This window comes from Limanda limanda, chromosome 5 (assembly GCF_963576545.1).
Source record: "Limanda limanda chromosome 5, fLimLim1.1, whole genome shotgun sequence".
Classification (NCBI taxonomy): domain Eukaryota; kingdom Metazoa; phylum Chordata; class Actinopteri; order Pleuronectiformes; family Pleuronectidae; genus Limanda; species Limanda limanda.
The window spans coordinates 13,022,194-13,046,214 of NC_083640.1; the positions used below are offsets into that span (position 1 = coordinate 13,022,194).

Below are 24,021 nucleotides of genomic sequence, written 5' to 3' on the forward strand. Positions count from 1 at the left end.
CAGGCTCTAAATGCCCTTTCACACAAAGTGAGTGATGTATTTGGCCTGCAAACAAATTGTATGGACTGCCTTGAACTGAAATGACTTGTTGAAAAGATGTGGGTGTGGGTGTGTGCGTGTTTGTGTGTGTCAACGTCAACACACATGTGTTCCGTTAACACATTTCCAGGATATGTCAGCAAATAACAGAGACAATTTGAAGCTTTTATTGATTTACTGATTCATTCAAATGTGAAACAACTGATAAACACACAGTGAACTAACTATACATACACATGTACAATAACTATTCACACAGACTCCCTACAGTTAAAGTTGTTATACATTTGTATCGAAGTTCACACTGCACTTTGAATGTGTATAGATTTGTTTTTTGGACTTTTTATAGTAAGCTCTTTCTACCGTGCTTCTATTTTAATTTAACTATTGCACTTCTGAGCTTACTGGTTTATTCTTGTCCAACATTGTAATGTTGACCCTGTGTGATAAAAGTATGATATAAATATGATTAGGGACATAATCTAAAAGTCACTGATTGGGGTATAGGCACAATACGTCATAATAATTATAAATAAGAGCAGTTTATGGATCCACAGAGGTGCCTTTATTCCCTGAGACAATATAAAGGATTTTTTTATATGACATCTATACGTCATCTGAAATAGATATGGAAAGAATGGAAACTACATTTTCTTCTGTGCTCACTGGAGTAAAATATTGGATTAAGGAGCAATAGAAAATAGTTTTTCCACGTATAGTTTATGTAATAGCAGCTAGTCTAAGGCATTTTCTGTGGTTCATAATATGCAGATGCAGAAAGTTGAGAAATTGTCATTCAACATATAACAATACAATAAAGTGAAGAAAGCTACAGTATTTACAAGCAACCACATCCTATTTGTGATACAGGAGCTAAAGCTTAATTGGAACACTGGAATGTAGTATACTACCAATACTGTATTTTATTACATTACATTTTCTACATTTTAGCTTCTACAACAACCAACAATTTAAGATTATCTTCAGGGTTTTGCAGGTAACATTCTTTCCACTTGTCTGAGTAAAAGGGTTTAAGCAGAAACATAGTAAATACTTTACAGTGAGTGGTAGACCCTAACTTATTAGAGTCACGTGATATGTCGTGAATTAAACAACTTCTCTGCGCACTTCACATTATATGTATTTGAGAATCTAGTACTTCCCAGCAGCACCAGTCAGTGAGGGGTACATTGCATATGTGCCATAGGGTGGAGGTGGAGCAGATGGGTCCAAGGCAGTTGCGTTTTGTAGGAAATTGGTCCCTACGCTTGAGTTTGCATACCCATCAAATCCATATGCAGGGGGCGGCCTCTCATCATCAGGCCCCTGTGAAGCAGGCAGGATGATTATAGGGAACTTGATCTCGGGGTCCGAAGCATATTTAACATCCAGATAGACCTGTGGTTAGGAAGAAAAAGTCAGCATCGATTATTCGGGTCAAGGAGCCCTGTTGCCATGAAGACATGCACAGACACTTATTGGAAAGGGAGACATTACCCTGAGTCTGTACTCGGCTTTGATGACACTGCAGTTCAAGATGGACGCACACGTGTAGGCAGGGATGGTGATGATCCTGGTGACAGTCTGACCTGCCATAGGCGGAATGGGTTCGCCCACTTCTTTCAGGATGTCTTTGGTTTCGACTCGCCTCTTTTTTGCAAAGTAGCTGTATTTCCTGTACAAGCAGTACTTGGGCCTGATGTCACGAGATGACTTGTTCTGAATGGAGGCCACAACTTTGATGCCTTCACCTGGAAAACACAGCAGCCCTTATGGTTTTGCTGACACACACAAGTGATGGCGCATTCCATTACACTTTCGAGCGTGGCACTGCGAATGACGAAAGTCAATAAACACTGTTGAGACAACCCAGTCTTATCTCAAAACATATAATAGCTACGATGAGCCACTGGTAAAAACGTCTAATGTCAAGACAGGAGATTGTTCACAACAGGACAATGCGTTCAGGAGGCTGAGGTATATCATTGCGAAAATAAATACAATTTAAGTTTTAGTTTACAGAATATCGACACCAGCCCTTATAGCCAAAAGCTCCGGAATTTTGCTGTCTTGCAAAGTTGACATTTTCTTCGGAGTGAATGGCTCCTCTTTTTCGTCCGGTCATATGTGCATTTCTTTTTATTTCAGTTTTGTGTCCGTTTCATGTTAGAAATGTCATCGGCACACCCCCTCGCTCGCTAGGAATTCTCAGGGCATTTTCCTGCTGTACTGTAACCTGGGCTCAATTGTCCTTATATTTTATTAGGAGGCTGGCAGGTTCAGTTCAAATCTGAGAGCAGGTTTGGTCTGTTACTGCGTGTGTCTCTGGAGCTGAAATCCCAAATGAGAAAACTGAATTTTATATATAAAAACATTTCTTAACTCAGAAAAAAAATACTTGCAGCTAGTCCGTGTGACTTTTATTGAACAGCTGACTCGTTATCTACGAGTGACAAAAATGTAAACAACTGCTAAATTAAGCCAAACAGCAGCACTGGTTTCATAAGCTACCACATTACTCATCTGTTAAATACCAATCTCTAACCGAACTTTACTATCATTTGTTTATGACGGCCACTCAGACCAGACAATGTGAAGCTGAGGTGTGAATGCAGTAAAGGTTTGTTTTAATACTAAGCATGGATAAACCTATTATTTATATGAAAATAAATGGCCTTATCTTCGGACCATAAAAAAGTTCCATGACGAAAAGGGACTTTGAGATACACATGGTTCAGCTGTGAAGATTTGATGTTTTACTGCAACCTGTTGATAAGATAATCTGTGTGAATGAGGGAACGGATTATTTAATACCTTGGCGGAAGCTTGTCTGTGCAATATTTACATCCATGCCCACTGTTCCTGATGTGAAGAGGTTCATCTTCTTATCGATGGTACTGTGCTGTGGGATCTAACAAAGAAAAAAGGCACATTAGTCAGAGACAGTGTTAATTGTCATTACTGTGTCAAAGTCAAACAGGAAAACACGGTGGATGTGTATTCATAACCGTGTTTGTGTGTGTTTTAATGTAGGTACCCTCAGCAATTCCTCACTGTGTGGGTTTCCTTTGGTCATGAGGGTGAACTGAGCCTTAGCTTTACTGTCCATTTTCATGGGCTGGCTGAGGACCACCTCCACCGTGTACACGATTTTTCCGTGGGTTGCTTTGAAGGAGGATGGCAGCTCTCTGCATGACATGACAACACAGAGTACAAAACAGAGAGTCACAACAGTAATGTATTATATTACATTTACAATGGTTTCTTTTATAATTATCGACTCACTGTGCTGGAATCTGAAAGATGAATGGGTAGACATGGTAGCCTGGGCCGACAGTGGCGCCTGAAAAACAACAACAAAACTAAGTGACCACCACTGATTAAAGCAGGATTTTTAAATAAATTAATGAATACATTGGCAGCCAAGCATGGCTGCTAATGTTAAATGGTAGAAGTGTACATTAATTGCCCTGAAGGGTCTGGATGACAGAAGTGATACAAAGTTCAAGAGCAACTGTTCCTTTTACAACTGCTTCGGTGTGATTGATTCAAATCACATGGCATCTCATAAAACTTCAAGTTTAGGTCAGTCAGGGACTTGACTTTACAAACTCCTTCTAATCCATGTTGATTATTTCTCTCTCCAAAATTGCGAGACATGACATTTTTCTTGATTTCTCAGAGAATAGATTTTAATGAATGTGTATCATTTGGTGCAGATCCAGATAAAAACGTAGATCTTTTGATTTTAAATGTGGTTTCATGAGGGACGGTTGGGTCTTGGTGGAGGTTTACGCTCTCTGAGTGCCCCTCTAGTTTTTATGTGTATGTATTTAACATGAAATAAAATAAATACTACACAAGTATATGCATGAGATGAGACAGAAACCGTGTAAGAGAGATACATGTAGATAAACAGCAGCAAAGCAACTGTACTTTTATATGTGATATTTAAAACTAAAAATGAAAGAGGAAATAAACTTTCATATCTTAACAAATCATTCTTATGTAACATCCCCATATCCATTATACGCTGTGGAAAAAAAAAACAGATTTTAGCAGGTTACTTCTCCTGTGAATGAGATGAGAAGTACACTCACCGGGACCCTCCTGAAAGAGAGATTGTTTAATGCTGAAGTACTTCTCTTTGTTGTGGTATGTTACGATTGTTTTTCCATAATGTTCGGTCCATAGCACTTCTGCTTTTCCCTTCAGCTTCACGACGAGTGAATTGATTTTGCAGTCTTCAGCCACCTCCAGATAGATCTGTCCTGTGAGTGGATCGCCACTGGTGAAAACTTCGCTTTTGGATATGGGATTAATTCCCACTGTAAAACTCTTCACACTGTTTGGCATCATGTATAAAGTGTGACCACCAAGCACAGTGTTGAGTACAAAGTGAGTTCCAGGTGGAGACAGAGAGGACAGATTTTATATCCTGTGTGTGAGGTGCGTCTCTGCAGATAGATAAACTCTGAAGTTTTAGATAATGATTAAACCACAGCACAGTAGATCAGCTTATTTACAGCCAGACAGAATTACTGGCTGTAAATATATAAATGTTGCTCTGGGGGATGAAAAAAATGTAGTAAATAGAGGGATATATATATAAATATGAATATATATATATATATATATATATATATATATATATATATATATATATATATATATACATATATATATGCATATATATATTATGTTTCTTGTATAAATCAACAATGGTTCAACAACACCATTTGTCTAAATGGCTGTAGCATATTACAAGCTGCTGCTGCATCTCGTTGTGTGGGCGTGTTTAACATACGCAACACATCATGTGGGGTAATAATGTTAGTGGAAAGTATGAGTAATATGAGGAATGAAGGGAGGCCCATCAGCAGTACACCTGGTATCTAAAGATGTGAGGATGACTACTGCAAGAGAACGTTTGTATAACATAACAGAAAAACATGTAGGAATTCCTCATCATATGTACATATTATTTTAGTCGGTGTTTCTTAGTATGCAAAGTTTCTCTTCCTCTGAAAAGGAGGTTATGTTTGTTTGTTGGTTTAATCTTTAACAGGCTTACTACAAAACTGATTTCCACCAAACTTAATAAAGGAATGGGACCTGGAAGAAGGTAATGAGAAAAATGTTTTCACCTTTTTTTTAAGGGAATAATTATATATTAATAATTATATATAACAGTATTATACTGATGTATATCTAATTGCTGTTTATTTTTAGATTTCATAAATTAGTTTTTATTGTTAACTGTCACCTTCCTAGTTATTTTGCTATTTAATACTGTGTGGTACTAGTAGTTAAGAATAAAATAGATTAGATAGAATGTTAATTGTTTAGGGGGTTTTAATGACAGATTAATCACTTATCAGACCCCTTCTATTTTTCTTTTACATTTCTAGAGCTATCATCATGAGTAAAATTGTTCAGCCTTGGTAGAGGTATCCGCTCATCTGATTGCAATTCTAATTTATATAGTAACCAAAAAATTATGGAGGACCATACATGACTTAAGTATAAATAAATAAATACAGACATAAATGAATAAATACAGAAATAAATGAATAAATGAATAAATACAGAAATAAAAAAGGAAATAAATTAATTAATACAGAAATAAAACAGAAATACAGAAATAAATACAGAAATAAAAAGGGAAATTAATAAATAAATAAATAAATAAATACGTTAATAACAACAGAAATGTCTAAACAAATGTCTTAAATATATTTCCACATTTATTTATTTATTTATTGACTGCCCTCATTTCAGTCTCGTATGCTAATGAGAAAGGCGGGCCTAACCGCAGTCTCAAGCAGGATTGGTCAACTGAGCTACACACACACACGCACACACAGGCCCCGTGGCTCCGCCCCCCTCAGTGCCACACACTCGCACAGAGAAAGAAGCAGTGACTGAGACTTGAGTTCGTCACCGCGAAGCAACCGCTCAGTGACTTTGTTAAACAGTGGAAACAGTGAAAACACCGAGTTTCTCTGGTCACATCTGCTCAGAGATCAGCTGATTCATGGGCAGAGCAGAAGCTGCAGGCTTGTTTTTTTCCGAGCAGGAGTTTCTGCTTCCTCCTCCTCTCTGCTCTCTCCTTGTGCTCAGTAAAACACGAGACGTGACGCTCACAGTCAGGATTACTGACACCTTAATCATCCCAATAAAAAATGACCTGAACTAACCCTCTGAACTTGAACTAGTTAATTTTAAGTGTGAACCGGCTTAACACTGCAAACAGCTGCTGGACACCAGTCAGCATTGAAAGGCAGAAGTAGAAGGACTGGATCATCACACTCCTGTGACCAATCCTGCATGAGACTGCGGTTAGGCCCGCCTTTCTCATTAGCATACGAGACTGAAATGAGGGCAGTCAATAAATAAATAAATAAATAAATGTGGAAATATATTTAAGACATTTGTTTAGACATTTCTGTTGTTATTAACGTATTAATGTATTTATTTCTGTAATAATTCATTTATTTCTTTTTTTATTTATTTCTGTATTTATTTATTTATTTCTGTATTTATTTATTTATACTTAAGTCATGTATGGTCCTCCATCGAAAATGCCTTATGGTAACTATAATAATTACTGCCCCAGATACTAGAGATATCATGTTCACAAGAATTTGAAGGCAGACAGACCTGCATTGTGAAAACACATTGCCTTCGGGCCACTGGTTTCTTCACCTTTTGCAGTGATGTCCCTGATGTTTGCTCTTTGCTGGGGTTGAAGTCACCAGATGACTCATCCAATGTAAGTGCAATGTGTGCGTGGTATTAGAATTGTTCAGAGCTCATTGAGAGGTTTATCGCTTTCTGTTAAGAATAACAAAAGAAGGGGTGGGGTGGTTGATAGTGAACAACAGGCACTGAGGTTAAGGTCCAGCAGCAGATGAAGCTAGGCAGTATGCTCACCAGCTATATGACTGTGGAGATGTGCACATTAAAGTTAAAAGGAGCACCTTGAGATGATGAGAACACACAGTGAACTAAAGCCAGTAAAAGGTTTGTGATGTGCAAAGCTGCTCTCAGTCATCAACCACAAAAACAAAAACAGACAGATATCAGAAGTTGGTGATTATCAACCTTTTTAAAAACTCAATACGTACAATAACATATTCTAATGTACTTTTTTATAACGTTAACAACAATGCAGCTGCTTGAATAAAAAGCAATAACATATAACAACATATGTTGCCTCCTACCTCAGTGTACTCAGTCTTATATTGACAAGGAATACATGTCCTGTAAACATTGGCAATAATCACACACATACATTTATACACACTCATGCTGAGATAACTGTATAATATCTTGTGTGATGGCAGTAAGATGCTTCAGACAGTTTCCACAAAGCAAGTTTTATGCCTTTGGTAATATGCAGAGGTGTAAAAAGTACTGAAATATTGTACTCAACTAAAAGTACCTTTACTTTGATGAAATTTTACTTAAGTACAAGTAAAAGTACCCATCTAAAAATCTACTCAAGTAAAAGTAAAAAGTAGTTCATGATGGGGGCCGCTCCTGTACAGTGCAAAAAAGGACAAGGGTCATAAATCCAATCCAAAAACCGTTATTTTTAATTAAAGGAGATCTTTACAAATGTAAGTGCAATGACATTAAACATGTCAAACATTAAACATTTAACATGTCAACACAACATTTAAGAACTTTTGGGAGGACATGTCAAGACATGAACCACATGACAGCTAAAATAAAAAATTAAAATGCCGCTGTCCCACTGTATATTTAAACTTTTGGTTAAACTTTGGTCCACCTTTCGAGCACTAGTCTACAAACTTCTTGTTGAGTTTGAGCAGCAGCTTATTTTCAAGGTGAGTAGAGCTCATCCGGGTTCACTTTGCAGTGAACAGCAATCCAGCACAGCTGAAGAGTCACCCGCAGGCAGGTAGGCCAGTAGGCTATTGACTTTCAGGCAGTGTTGTGCAGGAACGCGTTCATTGACCACGTTCATTTTTATGAGAACGTTGAACTGAACGCAACTTAATGACAAATAATGAATTTGAACGGTGAACACGCTCATATTATCTGAGGTCTAGCTAAAACGTTACGTAATGTTTCCTTCAAAATACCGTCTGAAAGTTGCAATTCCGGTTTTCAACTTTTTTTTTGAAGGGGGAGGGGGGAGGGACAGGAGTGAAGCTTGCATAGAGCACCAAATGTGCTAGGGCCGCCCCTGTGTAGCGCAGTGATTCTCAAACTGTATGGTGCGCCCAACCGGTGCGGCGCGGAGGCATAACAGGCGCGCGACCGGGAGGAGAAAATACGAGGCGGATCTAATGTTATAGCCGAACTAATGTTTTGACGTCCGCATCTCTTTAATGGCGGAGCAGTAAACAAACCGCTCTTTCGCCGTAGCCAGGGGTCTGCAGCCTGCGGCTCTGCAGCCCCTCCGCAGTGGATCCCTGTGCAGTGTTGTGCCTATCGCGCATATTTTTCACGAACAGTGAACTTTACGATCAGTTTTCATATGTTGAACGTGCACGTTAGGGGACGTCATCCACTCTATGCAGCATCTACCACTGCAGTGAGAATTGCCTTGCGCCCTGAACTATGTTTTTGTTTTACTCAGTAACGGATGTAATTTTCAATGTAGCGAAGTACAATACTTTGGTTAAAATCTACTTGAGTAAAAGTAAAATTACCCATTTCAAAAACTACTCAAAAAATTACAAAGTACACGAAAAAACTACTCAATTACAGTAACGTGAGTAAATGTAATTTGTTACTTTACACCTCTGGTAATATGTGATACTATGAAGAGTCACTTGCGGTATAAACAAAGCACTTTGGTGTATATCACTTTAAAAATGACATTAATGTATTACATTGTAATATTGCCACAGATTTAACCAACAGCGACAATTTCAAAACCTTTCTTTGCCCACACAGGTGTTAGTTAAAAGTATAAACATATATAAATATAATCACAGATAAAAAAATGTATTAAGGCCACACAAAGATATTTCTTGAATTAAGTAATAAATTAAGGGAAAATAAATGTTTCATTTTAGACAAGGAATACCACAAGATCAGCCTGTTGCCTGAGATGAAATGAGCAATGTAGGGCATCTTGTTATTTAGTATAAGTTTCATCAGAAACTGTGTCTATTCCAAAGCAAGAGCAACAATTACATGGAGAGAATTGCCTCTTTTGTGGACGATGAAATTAAAGAAATCAGGAAATTATATGATTGGTTCGTGATTTTTCTTCCAGAAGAAGCAGAACTCTGGAGAGCAACGTGTCCTTGCCTCTTATTTACTGAAAATGTTTTTATTTTATTTTGCGATCGTGGGAAGACTATAATTGGCAAATGGAGCTAGTCAAAATGAGCATAAGAGATTTTTGCAAATGTAACAGATCATACAAAAACACAAAGGTAATCTTTACACAAACAGCAGTAAAAAATTTAAATCTTAAAGGCAAAGGTCTTCCCTGGTGTGGTGAGCCCTATACGAAGACCCTGAGAAATACTGAAAGGCTCCCCAGTCACAGGGCCGAGCGAGGAATTGTAGTATGTTGGCATTTCATCATATTCATCTGAATCTACTCACACATAAGGAAGGGCTTGAGGGTGAACAGGGGTATCACAGACGATGATGGGAAACAGAACGGTGAGGTCAGGGCCAGAGCACACTGTCAGGCTCACCTGTAGGGGAACAAAACAAGAGAACAGTCAACGCTGCACATCTGTTTCCAGATCATTACGTCCAGCGTTCAGCCTTTGATTAGCACCAACCTCGATGATATAACTAAGGACCACAATGCTGCAGTTAGAGATGGATAGTGATGCAGACTGCGGAATCAAGACCATCATCTCAGTGTGCACGTTGCAGGTGTGTGCGTCGATGGGCTGCCCGATCCCTGATGCCAAGTTCTTGTCATACATCCTCGTATGGACCCTTTCGTTGGTGTGGAAGGTTTGCTTCTGCAGCAGCCTCACCTTCGAGGTGACTGTGCGAGATGAACCGTTACTGAAGTCACAAATTATTTTCACCGTTTCACCTGGAGGCAAAAAACAGACACGGCTTTCGTTATGGATGGATGGATGGATGGATGGATGGATGGATGGATGGGTGTGTGTTAGGATGGATGGGTGTTAGGATGGATGGACGTGTGTGTGTGTTAGGATGGATGGATGGATGTGTGTGTGTTAGGATGGATGGATGGATGGATGGATGTGTGTGTGAAAGGATGGATGGATGGGTGTGTGTGTGTTAGGATGGATGGATGGATGGATGGACTGATGTGTGTGTGTGTGTAAGGATGGATGGATGGATGATGGATGGGTGTGTGTGTGTTAGGATGGATGGATGGATGTGTGTGTGTTAGGATGGATGGATGGGTGTGTGTTAGGATGGATGGATGGATGGATGGATGTGTGTGTGTAAGGATGGATGGATGGGTGTTTGTGTGTTAGGATGGATGGATGGATGGATGTGTGTGTGTTAGGATGGATGTGTGTTAGGATGGATGGATGGATGTGTGTTAGGATGGATGGATGGATGGGTGTGTGTTAGGATGGCTAGATGGATGGATGTGTGTGCGTTAGGATGAATGGATGGATGTGTGTTAGGATGGATGGATGGATGGGTGTGTGTTTGGATGGATGGATGTGTGCGTGTTAGGATGGATGGATGGATGTGTGTTAGGATGGATGGATGGATGTGTGTGTATTAGGATAGATGGGTGGATGGAGTACCAGGAGTAAAGGCTTTCTTCTCCACACTGACTGTCATGGTGATAGGAGGTGAGGCACACCACAGGCAGCACAGAGTCATTTGGTTGGAGCCTGAGAGAGGAGCCTGTGGAAAAGACCAGCGTCGTAAACAGGTGCAGCAGACATCAACAGATTTTACATACTGCCAGACAAATGATCCGACACACACACCACTGCACATGAACCACACTGCGACTGCAGAATGGGTGTACTCCACCAGGAGGCTTTGGTTTTCAACCCAGTCCGTTTGATTGTAATGGATTTCCATGACACTTGGTGTAGGGATGGGCGTTCAAGGTTTGGGCAGGGTGGATGTAGTATTTATTTTCTCAGTAAAATATTGTTGTGTACGCAGTTTAGTGTGACTCTATTGAATTAAAGTACGCTGTCACACCTGTAAGTCTTTGAAACATTTGATCATTATCTTGCAGGAGGTGACGACTGCAAACAATCCTGCGAGCCGCTACTGCGTCTTTTTCTTCTTCTACTTTTTAACGCTGTCACAACTTCCTGCAGTTGTACTGCTATCCCCAAAAATAATAATAAAAATATAATATATGTATCAATTAAAATGTTTTCACACTGCCACCGCTCCAAATCATGGCTCAGATTGATGTAGACCGGACCACCTCTTTTGATTGGACTTTTGTCTCTCTGGTGCGGACCGTGGTCAGAGGTATTTAACATCTGATCATTTAGTTTGGATGCAACTGAACAATGTGAAGGTCTCTGCCAAACAAGGTGGGTGTGAAAGCACCCGAAGGAGGCTGCTGGGCCTTGGCAGAGGTATGCCCTCTTCTTTGTGCCATGCTAGTTTCAATGTGTGCAGCTAGGAGTACTTGTTCCATCATGTCTTTCTCGCATTGCATAGCGGGAAAAGTAGTCCCCATACTTAACACAGTTAAAACCCTAACCTAAACCCTGTATGGACTGACTCCTTTTAATGATTTGATTTAATGATGATGCCTTTTCAGATATATTTCCTTTCGGTGTCATGGTCTGGTGTGTAAACGTGTTCATTTTGACACGTCAAAAGCAGCCACTGTATGTGAAGGCTCAGTGGAGCAGGTTCCAGTAACAGTATTATTGTTAATGCTGGTGGTTCCAATCTCTGCTTTTCGATAGAATGTCAAAATGCTGTAAAATTGTGTCCTAAAATGAACCAAAACCCGAGAGAGTAGGACGAACATGGGGGTTAATAATGACCCAGCAGCCCTTTGGGTGTTTTATCTGCTCATGGCTCACTTACCCTCAGCTCTGGATGGTCGGTATTGATGCTGCTTAGGAAGTTTAACTCAGTCACAAAGTCCTTAGACATGTGCCAAGGTCTGTTGATGCTCACGGTTAACATATACTCTATTTTTCCATGAAGGCCCTTGAAGCTCGTGGGGAAGTCTCTGCATTGAAGTAAAAACAAATAAAAAAGCAAAGATTAGATGTTGGATATAGAGAAATAGAGATTCATTCAACTCTGGGGAAAGTACAGTATCTAAAAGGATGAGACCAAGGGGGAGAGAACGGGACTGATGAACCATGGGCTCTGCATCTTAGGGCTGGACACTAAAACAATATCAATCTGTGTTTGTCTCCTTCGGCAAAGACAGTTTCTTACACAAGCTTTTTAAATTCCTGAAACTTCTATGCTTATAACTTACAAAGTTGCTCTAAATTCCTCATTTTAACACAGAGCACAGCCCGATCATCTGATATTCCCTCTGTAAAATGATATAGCCTTAAACAATTATTCTCAACGTCTCGTAAAATAATTTTCCTGGTGACATGACTACTTTCTTCTTGTCACATCGTGACTTTTCTTGTAAAAATATTTGTTCTTTTAGTATTGCGACTAAATTCTGGGAGAATTATGACTTTATTCTTGTAACATTACAACTTATTTCAGGTAAATGACGACCTTTTTACCTTGTTACGTCTTTATTCTTGTGGCATTAGGATTTACACCCTAAAATTACAAGTCAGGTTATTTTTTCATCAGCATGGCCTTTTAATGTGACCTTTATCGTGGTATTATCGATATTGACTGATGTGAAAATCTTGATATAATTTTCCAGCCATACCATCAGATTGTTATAGAGATTGTTTCCCTCTTAGTCTCATCCCTCCAGTAACCAGGACAGGGGGCAGCTCACACACACATACACACCCCTGAGGTATCTGACATGTAAACGGATACATGTGCCTGCCAGGCTGGAGTTTCACCGACTCACCCGTGGCTGTGAGGGAGAAAAAGAAAAGTTCACTGAACTAAAACGTATCTGGGAAGTGCACGGCATCCAAACCACATCTCGGTGAGTGCACAGCACAGCCAAGGGCTGATCGGGGGTCAGACCTGAGTTCTCCTGCAGGATGACGCTCTTCAGGTCGAAGTAGGTGACGTTTCCACTGAAGTGTCTCCTCCTCTTGTTCTTCCCTCCACCAGTGGACCAGTGGACGTGGGCCTGTCCCTTCAGACGCATCGATATGTCGGTGATCTTGGTCTTCTTGCTCAGGTCGAAGGTGAAGTGTCCTGAGACCAGCTGCCCACTGCGGAATGTCGCGCCCTCGCTCGCTACGTTGAAATTGATGTTGAAGTTCTTGATGCTCGATTCCAACATGGTGACAACCCGAGTTAAGTTCTTTATAAAGTTTTAAAAAAGCACGCTCCCCTGCAGTGAGACAATCCGGAGGAATGTTTATAATTTATTCAATGATCAGAGATACAAACTGTGTTACTGACAGCTTCCAAAAAACAAACAACAGATTGTCAGACTGAGCATGCGCAGTGTAGGAAGCAGCCCCAGCCCTGATTCAAGGCGGGGCCTCAACACACAGTCCAGGGCCAGGGTGGGCGTGTCTGTCAGAGAGGAAGAGGAGGCTGAAGATTTCAGTCAATGTCACACAGTAAATAAGGGGAGACAATAAAAAATACAAATGTATCTATCTATCTATCTATCTATCTATCTATCTATCTATCTATCTATCTATCTATCTATCTATCTATCTATCTATCTATCTATCTATCTATCTATCTATCTATCTATCTATCTATCTATCTATCTATCTATCTATCTATCTATCTATCTATCTATCTATCTATCTATCTATCTATCTATCTATCTATCTACCTACCTGTCTGTGTCTGTCTGTCTGTCTGTCTGTCTGTCTGTCTGTCTGTCTGTCTGTCTGTCTGTCTGTCTGTCTGTCTGTCTGTCTGTCTGTCTGTCTGTCTGTCTGTCTGTCTGTCTGTCTGTCTGTCTGTCTGTCTGTCTGTCAGTCTGTCTATCTATTGATCTGATTTTTTTGATTTCGGATCTCACCAAAAACTTTAAAAACTGGATTGAAGTGTATATCCTATCTTGAAAATTCTCCTGTGTTGCAATTAAAATGTAAGTTAAATAAACAAAGCCTGCATCCTATCATTAACCTGCATCTGCACCAACATTGAATGGGTTATTCCCAGACCCAGGGCCCATATCTCCAACAATTGTTCCATAATTCTGCTTAAAATGAACCATCAACCAACAATCAAACAACAGAAACAGGTAAAGAATCAGCCCCTTGGTAGGAAAACTACCAAAGTTGTATAATATTGAACATATTTTATTCACTAGGTATAAACCTTCATATTTATTATGCAACCTCATATTGTATTTATCCTATGGACTTGCCAGATAGTCAACAACAACAAAAATGTTCTGCTGTTCTCTCGTGTTTCTTTGTTAATGACCTTTATCAAATGTATTTGTAAACTCAATCCACTTTCTAATACACATTTATCGGATTTGTTATTTAGATAACATTTTGTTCCTTTGTATAGGATTACATAGAAAATGTATGTTCTCCAGTAAGAAGGTGATTCAACTTCCAGCGTGTCCGACACAGATTGAGATGATTATATTTATTTATTCAACATTTTTTAAATACAGATGACATGGTTCTTCACAAGGCAGCAATTTAAACGATAAATATAAATCATCACATCTAAAATATGATAGTTATAGATATTTAAAAAAAAGACAGCTCAAAGAAAATTACCAGACTAATTTAACAGAATCTGTTACTCTTACCCACGCTTGTGCCTCCAGGTGGTATTAGAATGACAAACTGGTGCATTTTGTATTTTACTTCTCAACCAGGCGGCAGAGTTTAAGTGTAGTGATCCTAATCTATGGGGTCTGATCTGCTGTGTTTTATCTTATGACATGAACAGACATGATGTTTTTCTTGCTGCCTTTATCCATCTGTGATGAAAACGAACCCTGATGTTTTGGCCTGAGGGCAGAGCCGAGTTTGTTTCCTCTTTTCTGGATCGTTTCGTCTCAACGCAAAGTTGTTGTTTTTTTGCTTTGGTGGATGTGAGATATCACAAACTGGAGTTTTCTGAATGAGTTTTTTCACCACCCAATAAAAAAAACTGTCCTGTGGAGACTTTTCATTTGTATCAAAACTTTGTACCCACATGCTGTTGAACGGGCATTCAAAACAGTATCAATACAGAATATGAGATTAAGCAGACAATGAAATAAAATAAGGAAAACTTTCTAATTTATTATTACTTAATCCGTTTCATTTAAAAACCTAAAATGTTAATGGCACAGCTGCTTTTCCCTTTGTCAACCTACCAGACACCGCAAAGGGGGAATGGAACAAAACACATTCACATGAACTAACAACAAATGAAAACTCAACAGGATAGTTGGTGTTTGATTTCAAACAAACTCTCTATTAATCAAAGCAAAATATCAAAATACCAAAATCAAGTTTGATGAAATGCACAAAATATCTAAACTAAAAGTCAACCCCCCCCCCCCCCCTTGATGTGGTGGGCACTTGGTACAGCCTCATTGGCACTTCCTATATTTAGTCCACTGCTGCCTGGTGCCCACCTGTTTGCCACATGACCCCTGGTAGCGGAACAAAGGAAACCTTCTCAGTGCCTAAAACAATACAGAAAACTAGAAGAACCCACTGGTGTCAGACACTTTGAAAGACATAAAGGTGACGTGGTGGCTTTTCTTATGATCATAAACCAAATGTAGCTGTTGGAGATGAAACTGTAGACAGTAAATTCCAACTGCACCTCCCACGTTAGAGGCCTCCTGAAGAAACCACTCAGAGAGTATGCTGGGAACTGGCTGAAGATGTTGCACCATTTTGTTTTCTCCACTCAGAGGGGGGGAATGGCCTGAGCCAAGACAACACGTTTGCTGCTTTTGACCGAAATTAGTTCCCGTTTTGTGAGGTGAGGGAATTTCCCTACTTAACAAATCCAATTTCTCAAAACAAATGTCAACACATCTTCGCTTCCTCCCCAACACAGTGGAGATTCATGTTGTTTCATTTTAAAAGCAGTATGTCACACTTACACAAGTTGATGGTCCTACAAACTGTTTTTGGAGTATCAGCTAATGTTTGTCTTCCAGAATGTGAAGAAAGCATTTTTACTGAACCTTTTCACTATTTCTTTTGAGGAAAGCAGATCCTGACCAGGGTGTGGTGAGGTTTCAGGATAATCTGAGGAAATTGGGACAGTGTGTGGTTATCACAAAAAAGTAAATTTCCTTTCCAGGGAATTTCAGTTTCATGTTTGTCTCTCAGTCTCTGTCCTTTTCTTACTCGCTGTTTCTCTCTGTCTCTGTTTATATCTCTCTCTCTATCTCTCTCTATCTCTCTATGTCTCTGTCTCTCCTTTCGCTTATCACTCTTTCTGTCTCTCTTCTTCTATCTCCATCCATATTGAATTTGATTGGAGTCATAAATTATATATTAATAGGCCTTGGCTGTAGTAAGACTAAGTGAGAAAATATGATTTTGTTATTTGGTTGAACTGCTCCTGAACAGCTGAGCTCCTTTAACCACTAGATGGCGCTAAATGCTTTATTGTGATGCTCCTGGTGCATAGTACAGAACAACTATAACTTTACTGGCAGCCAAACTTTTCATTACAAACCTTTACATCCTATTTCATCCGGACTTGCATCAATCATTTCAGAATCACCCTCTGAACAAGCTGCTCGGCCACATTTTCAAACATGATGAGTTCACTGCGCTGTAATAGGTTGATGGTACACAACGCGACCATTTAATACTGATAACGACCCATTAACACTGACAGCACAAGGCGTTTAAAGACCCAAGGCTCCCAGTTAACTTGACCACACATATTCTCCTTCCTGCGCTCTCCTTCTATTTGAGACAGAGAGAGAGGAAACGGATCTGCCGGCAGCTCTACTTTGGAGTGGAGTGAGGCACAACACTTGACTTGACAAATGACTTGTTAGAGATGCATCTAGGCTGTTCCACGTGTGGGGGACACTGTAACAGAATGGGATTCATGGCGATCGCGAAACCACACGGACATTTCATTGTTATTAAACGTTTAACAGTTTGTGATATTTAGACCAGAATCTCAGTGCAATTCCTCAGTTTGAAACAGGAAGGGCTTAAGAGCTGAAATCGCTTTAATCAACAAACTTTAATCACCTCTGTTATTGAAGCCAAGTGTCCATTAGCTGCTCAAAGACTTTACCATGCAGGCGTATAAACAGTGGAAAGAGTTTATTATTGCAGTGGTACTTTTTCCCCGAATAGCATCTCGTGCAGAGTGGCATTCCCATTTGACATCAGGGACGACTCTGATGTTGTTTGAGATTAATGATGGGTTGTGTTAATGGATAAACTTTGAAATCAAACACACGCAACCCTTCCTCCTCCAGACTTGGTTCACTTTTATAAAACAAAAAGGGCACAGTACAGAAAAGGAAATATTCTGAGTTGAGATGATTAACGACTCTTTTAAATTTAAAGGTCTTCCAAATTGATTCGATGATAAATTGCCAACCAGCAGCAGATGTCAAGTGGACATGATCGGTTGTGTACCTGTCAGAGTCAGCTGCAGCTTTGTAATCACATTCCTTTGGTGTTAAACCTGGCTTTGTACGTTCACATATTTCGAGTGTATTCATCGTTTTAATTTCTTTGCTGCACAACTAATTTTCCTCGAGTTTTACCTTCCTGACTTTAGGTTTATCTTTTTCTCTCAATTTTAGGACCAATCATCAGACGTGAACCCCCGAGGATCATGGGATGTTTAGGCTGTCGTCACTTCACACCCTCACCAGAGGGAGGCCTTGCCAGGGTCCCGGGAAGTGTCCCATAGCCAATCATGAGTTATGATTGTTCGTTTCCGTTCTCTAGAAATGATAATTGGTATCAAAAGCTGGACCTCATTTTCTTTGTACTTTTTTTTTTACTGTGCATCTGCTGCTGCCAAATAATACACCCTGAGCTTAATGTGATATAGCAACTTAATTTGGACAAGTCCTGTGGTGAAGGTGCAGAGAGAACATTGGCTTCTGGGAGATAATGTGTTTATCAGGGTTTTGTAAAAGGCAGCTGGTCATTGTGGATGTGTAAAATTGATGGAGATGAGAACTCTGCATGTTTTACGTTCAAGCTAGTGTCAGTAATGTGATCTTTTGATGGAGATCTACATGGTGTGTGTGTGTGTGTGTGTGTGTGTGTGTGTGTGTGTGTGTGTGTGTGTGTGTGTGTGTGTGTGTGTGTGTGGCCACTTATAATAGGCTTTGCCTTTAGCTGTCTCTGATAAGGGCACCTATCAGGTTTACTAGAGCTCATGGTGACTTGAATTTGCCCGCCAACTTGGTAAATAAACCACTTGTAGTTAGACTGCGACACGCGCGCACACACACACACACACACACACACACACACACACACACACACACACACACACACACACACACACACACACACACACACACACACACACACACACATAAGCACACGTCTATCTCTCCATCCATCTCTTTATCTCAGAGATATCACATCACCTTGTTAATTGGATCATCCAGACAGCAGGAGCTGGTGTTTTGATCTACGTCTCCAGTACAGGTGGAGGCACAGTCAGATGGCCGCTTTATCTTTTTGTTTGTCTTGACTCGTTTCTTTGAGTCAAGTTGTTTGACTTTATCCCAGATACACATTTACAGGTTTTGAAACATGACATTGTCATTTCTGATTATTTATAAGAGCCCTGATCAGCTCAGTAGCTGGCATGTGTTTCAAAGTTTCTGTAAACGTGTCCATTTACTTAATACTTTTGTTTTCCTTGCATGATTTGAAAAAGACTGAGGCATAAGAATGCAGATTTATATTTTGACACATTACAACCATTTTGTTTGTTTGTACATGAGTCGACAGCAGCAGTTATTTCGATCTAAATCCAAAGTGAAGTAAAGGAACCCAGAGGATAAGCCGCGTTATTGATCTTCTGAGTTTCTCCACACCGCCTCTCTCGTCTAGTTAATCCACAGGGTCAGCACTAATGACATTGAGGAGCTCCTCTGGCAGTCGGCGCTGCTGCCATTTGCAATTTAGATGGAAGGAAAAGGAAGAAGAAGAGGAGGTGGTGTGGCAGAGTGAAAACAAGGAGGGGGGCCTGAAGGAAGGATGAAAGGAGTGATGGGGAAAGATGATGGATAAAAAGGAAAAAGTAGACAGCAGGAGGACGGGGGCTCGGCAGGAAAATGTTTTTGGGAAGGGGAAGAAAATAGAGAATAGAGTGGGTGGATTTGAATGACAGAAAATGAGAATTTCAGCAGGAGGCTCTACACTGTTGGTAAATTAGGTCAAGTCTAACATATCAAATTTTGCAACTTTTTTGCTTCATAAGATAGCGTTTAAAAATGGGTCAACATTTTGAGTAATATGCATACATGCTTTCTCGCAGACAGTTTAATGAGATGATTGATACCAAATCTGTACGGTTATTTCAGCTTCACATAAAGACTGGAAACCAGAAAACAAGATTTCAAGTTCAACTAGGTGCATGAGGAGCACCTCCGCCCAAGGCCCAACAATCTCCTCAAATGAAATCAAGCCGCACCAAACTATATGGTGGCCAGGCACGTGACATCACATTGTTTTTTTACAACAAACAAGACATGGCAGTGATTTTATATTCGGAGCCAGGCTAGCTGTTTCCCTCTGTTTCCAGTCTTGATGCTGAACTAAACCAAGCAACTTCATGACCACACAGGAGTCAAGTCAGTGTCTGTGTGGAGCGTGTTTCAAAGCCGCCATTAACCAAAGGTGAGACAGTGAATAGATATATTAAAAACAAGTCATACTTAAATAAGATGAAACCACATAAAAAATGTCTCAATCTGTTTAAAAAGCCAGAGAGTGAGAGCTGTATTGATCTTTTTATTTATTTCTCGAAAAGAAAGGACAGGCTAAATTCTGTTTCCTACAATCTTGAACTGTTCATTTAACCAAAGTTTCAGAGACCTTAAAGGAATAGCCTAAGCTAAAATATCTACTAGAAATCGTATTTGAGTCCTCCAATGGGAGTGCGCTGAAGGAAAGGGTTAACTATGTCACGCTTGTGCAGTAATGTACTTTTTTCTTTTTTGCACTCGCCAAAAAATTCCTGCGGCACAACAGGAAGCTGCAGAGGGAACAGTTGGCAACCCTAATCTTGTGTAGATCCTCTGATAGCTTTCTTCCTCACAAACAATGCCGGTCAGGGGCTGAGGAGGCTCTGGAGGAGCCCCCGTAACAAAGCTCTTAATCATCCTCCGACTTGATCAATGCTCATCATGTAACAGGGAGAGATAATGTTTAGTCACTTGAAAATGACAATGACTGCCAATGATTTTTGGTTCATGGTGTTTTCTCCTGTGTGTGTGTGTGTGTGTGTATGTGTGTGTGTGTGTGTGTGTGTGTGTGTGTGTGTGTGTGTGTGTGTGTGTGTGTGTGTGTGTGTGTGTGTGTGTGTGTGTGTGTGTGTGAGTGTGTGTGTGTGTCTGTGTATGTGTGGTTCAGGTATTATATAATATTATATTATATTGGTCTTCCTTATGGGGACCAAAACATAGTCCCTATAAAGAATAATAAATCATTAAATGTCAAGGTAAATACAAGTTTAAGTTTAGGGTCAGGTTTAGGTTTAAGGTGTGTGTGTGTTTGTGCACACGTCTGTCCATAGTTATGAAGGCCAATTTTAGTTCAATGCCATCATTGTGAGGACATTTTGATGTTGTGAAGACATTTTGTCTGGGTATCACAAATTAAATTGGCTTTTTGAGGGTTAAGACAATGTTTAGGGTTAGGCATTTAGTTGTGACGGTTAGGGTAAAGTGCTAGGGAATGCATTATGTCAATGAGTGTCCTCACAACTATAGAGAGAAGCGTGTGTGTGTGCATGTCCAATAACCTGTTTAGGGGTTTCCTGAAAAGTTAACCACACGGTGAGGTCAGACTTAAAGAATCCTATTTCAAAAAGATCATCACAGTTCACTCGCACTGCGGTCAGACTTTAAAAGCTTATACTGTCCCCATGATGTCATCACCACGGGGCCAACACTACAGCTAATGAGTCAGGAACAGTGAGGAGTCTCATAATGTAGCCGATAAATCACTCTCTGTCTGTCTCTCCCTGTGGTTAACACACAAACACCCAGGGAACTGCCAACCCACATGATATATTCATGTCTAAAGTTCACGTGAAAAGAAGTGCTTCATCTCGGACTAAGAGTTACCTCAGTTAAACAAAATAGGTGCTTTGTTCCGTCGTCAGGCTAAATCCTCCCTCAGCAATTACCGTTCACCTTCCAAAGACCTCAGCGAGGAACAGAGCAACTCTCTTTTCTTTTAAAGCCGTCAGTGGAGCATGAAGACGCAGGTGCTCTACACACCATGCTCTTTATTCACCTGACTGTACTGTCAGCTTTGAACAAAAAGTGTCTGCTGGAGACTGAAGCAGGTAATTTATCCACGTAGAGCATGTGTCACCTTCAGATTTTCATTTCTGTTCAGAATTAATAGATGAAACTATCGCAAGGTCTGTACTAAACATGACTGTTTGGACTTGGCTGCTTGCTCGGCCTGTGGTGATGCTGCTTGCAGTTCTTTCTGAAACTGTAAAAAAGTGACCTGCAGTAATTGAGCAGTGGTGAGTGAAGACCAGCTGCTGGACTCAGTACACAGAACCCTGAACTGAAGAATCACTTGTTAATGTCATGGACAATGTTTTTGTTGTGATCATCACGTTGATGAGACAGACGCCACTAGTTGCCTTTTTATTCAGATTATATTCATATTGAATGTATCTCATGTCCAAATTGGACGCCACGAGCTCTATTGCCCATTTCAGCCGACTTTATTCTAGACATAAATACGCGTGGAATTCATTGTATGATACACATTTTAAAGAAACTCAACCAAGTCCAGTTGACCCTTTTTTTTAGCACTTGGATATACCATGACCTGGATGACTGAGAATCTTAACAGACATTTATCCTTAGGTTGTTTCGGAATCATCAGACAAAAGGACTTTAGCCTTTCCAACTCCCGAGACTGGACTTGCACAGTGGGCAGCTGTGGCTTAGGAGGGTCATTCACTAAATAGAAGGCTGGTGGTTCGATCCCAGGCAGCCCAAGTCTGCATTCCATAGTGTGTTTGGGTAAGGTGCTGAACCCATAATTGACTGACAGTGTATGAATGGTGGGTGATAGAAAAAAGCATTGTAGCATATAGTGTGCTGAGTGAATTTGTGTGTGAATGGGTGAATGCGAGTTGTACTGTAAAGCGCTTTGTGGGATTGATAAGGCCATTTACCATTTACTTGTTCCTGCTGGCTGCATTTATGTGAGACTCCCATATACGACTAAGAGTGCATTGCCTGGTGAGCAGCACTGTGAGGTAGCAGCTGGGCACAGCAGTGTTTTGAGCTAATGTCACTTTTCTTGGTAGAACTTCCCACACGGCGCTGACTGCTCCATAAAACTTTATATATATGTGCGTGTGTGTAGAAATATGCACACCACTGTGCTGGAAAATCTCAACGTAATTGTCACTCAAAGCTTCTCGACTGCAGAATTGCGAAGTTGTCTGTCAAAGCTGGGTCCAATATTTGCCTTGAGCTGTCCGGCTGTTTCGAGGCAAATCTTCCAGGCAACAAACGAGATCCTTGAAATAAAATCCAGTTGATCCTCCTCCTCTAGCCTCAGCTTTATGACTCAGTGAAGAAAGAGACGCCATCACACTGTAGACCTGACTCAACTTGTTCTCATTTCCTGTTTAAGGAGGGATGCAGCTTGATCACATTATGAGGCACTAAAACGCCATAAAAGATAGGTTGTGATAAAAACATGAAAAAAAGGCTTGTTTTTCCAGGCAACCGTCTGCGAAATATATATTTTGTCTGCGTGATGCATGTTTGGGACACTTCCTCTGTCTCGCCGCGCGGCCACTGTTGCTGCAGTTGTTTACATCAGGGCCAATGGGAGGCTTCCAGACGCAAAGGGTCTGACTGTCTATCAGTGGAAGAGGGTAGTTAATATGGGCATGCAACCTCTGTCCTGACCTTGATGCGGGACCATCCATCATCATGGCTTAGAGAAGGGATGAGGTTTACCGAGGACACTTTACTCAGGTTAAAGCCGCGATGTCCTAGTCAGTGTACAGCCTCCGTCCTGAATTTTGAGATAGTGAGAGGAGTGAGAATTAGGAGAAATATATAACACACCTGCTATGAAAAAAAATGGACAAAAATAATGTAATAATTTGAAATATAAGTAGAAACTGTGATTTTCTCTGTTTGGTTCTGTTAATGGTAGTAAATATAAAGGGTTGCTTGCATATGACAAAACAAAAGCCACAGCGCGAGCTTTGTAAAATTGCTCTGACTCAGACGTGAAACCTGGAGACTTGTTAAAAACAAAGTAGGCACGTATTCTGCAAAAATGCATCAGTCCAAAAATATCCCAACACACAAGGCTGTGAACTTTACTCTACCAGTTTCCTATTACAGCTCCTATGTGTAGGGTCTTTTTTTCTATTTGGCAGCGGTAGTATCAAAAGAGACACTGTGGCAACCAGGAATCCATGTGATAGAGAATGAAAGGCAGAAAGAAAATCCAAACTGCATTGCTTTAATTTTACATTTTTCACCAAACGACACTTGCGCCCTCACATGGAGTTCAAATCTAGGTCATTGAAGTTTAAGGTGAATACATATTTAAGGTCATGTCAGGTCAAGGTTAGAGGAGGTAAGCCCTCTGAGGTCATGGAGACATTTTGTGTGTGTGTTCCTGTACTTATATCCTTCCTTGTGAGGACCATTTTAAGCATAGACCCTACAGAGTGAGGCCTTTTTTCGGAAAGTGGGGACATTTTGACTGGTTCTCTTTTTAT

General features: G+C 40.3%; 2 protein-coding genes across 3 annotated transcripts; both read right to left on the reverse strand.

Annotated features, from left to right (window-relative positions):
* Positions 1-1,007: 1,007 nt before the first annotated feature.
* On the reverse strand, positions 1,008-4,395 carry LOC133001536 (arrestin domain-containing protein 3-like). Its single transcript, XM_061071135.1, has 6 exons — positions 4,140-4,395; positions 3,325-3,382; positions 3,077-3,227; positions 2,854-2,950; positions 1,537-1,790; positions 1,008-1,437 (listed from the first exon to the last, which is right to left on the reverse strand). Exons 1-6 carry the CDS (start codon positions 4,393-4,395, stop codon positions 1,192-1,194), a joined length of 1,062 nt encoding a protein of 353 aa, XP_060927118.1. The 3' UTR covers positions 1,008-1,191.
* Positions 4,396-6,807: 2,412 nt separating this feature from the next.
* LOC133001752 (arrestin domain-containing protein 3-like) lies at positions 6,808-13,544 on the reverse strand. 2 transcript variants are annotated; one of them, XM_061071431.1, is made up of 7 exons: positions 13,150-13,544; positions 12,964-13,033; positions 12,052-12,199; positions 10,785-10,887; positions 9,822-10,087; positions 9,637-9,731; positions 6,808-6,876 (listed from the first exon to the last, which is right to left on the reverse strand). In XM_061071431.1, the coding sequence occupies exons 1-7, from the start codon at positions 13,412-13,414 to the stop codon at positions 6,867-6,869; spliced, it is 957 nt and encodes a 318-aa protein (XP_060927414.1). In that variant the 5' UTR covers positions 13,415-13,544; the 3' UTR covers positions 6,808-6,866. The 2 variants fall into 2 exon arrangements, with proteins under 2 accessions (XP_060927414.1, XP_060927413.1); XM_061071430.1 differs by lacking the exon at positions 6,808-6,876 and adding an exon at positions 7,132-7,584.
* Positions 13,545-24,021: the final 10,477 nt, after the last annotated feature.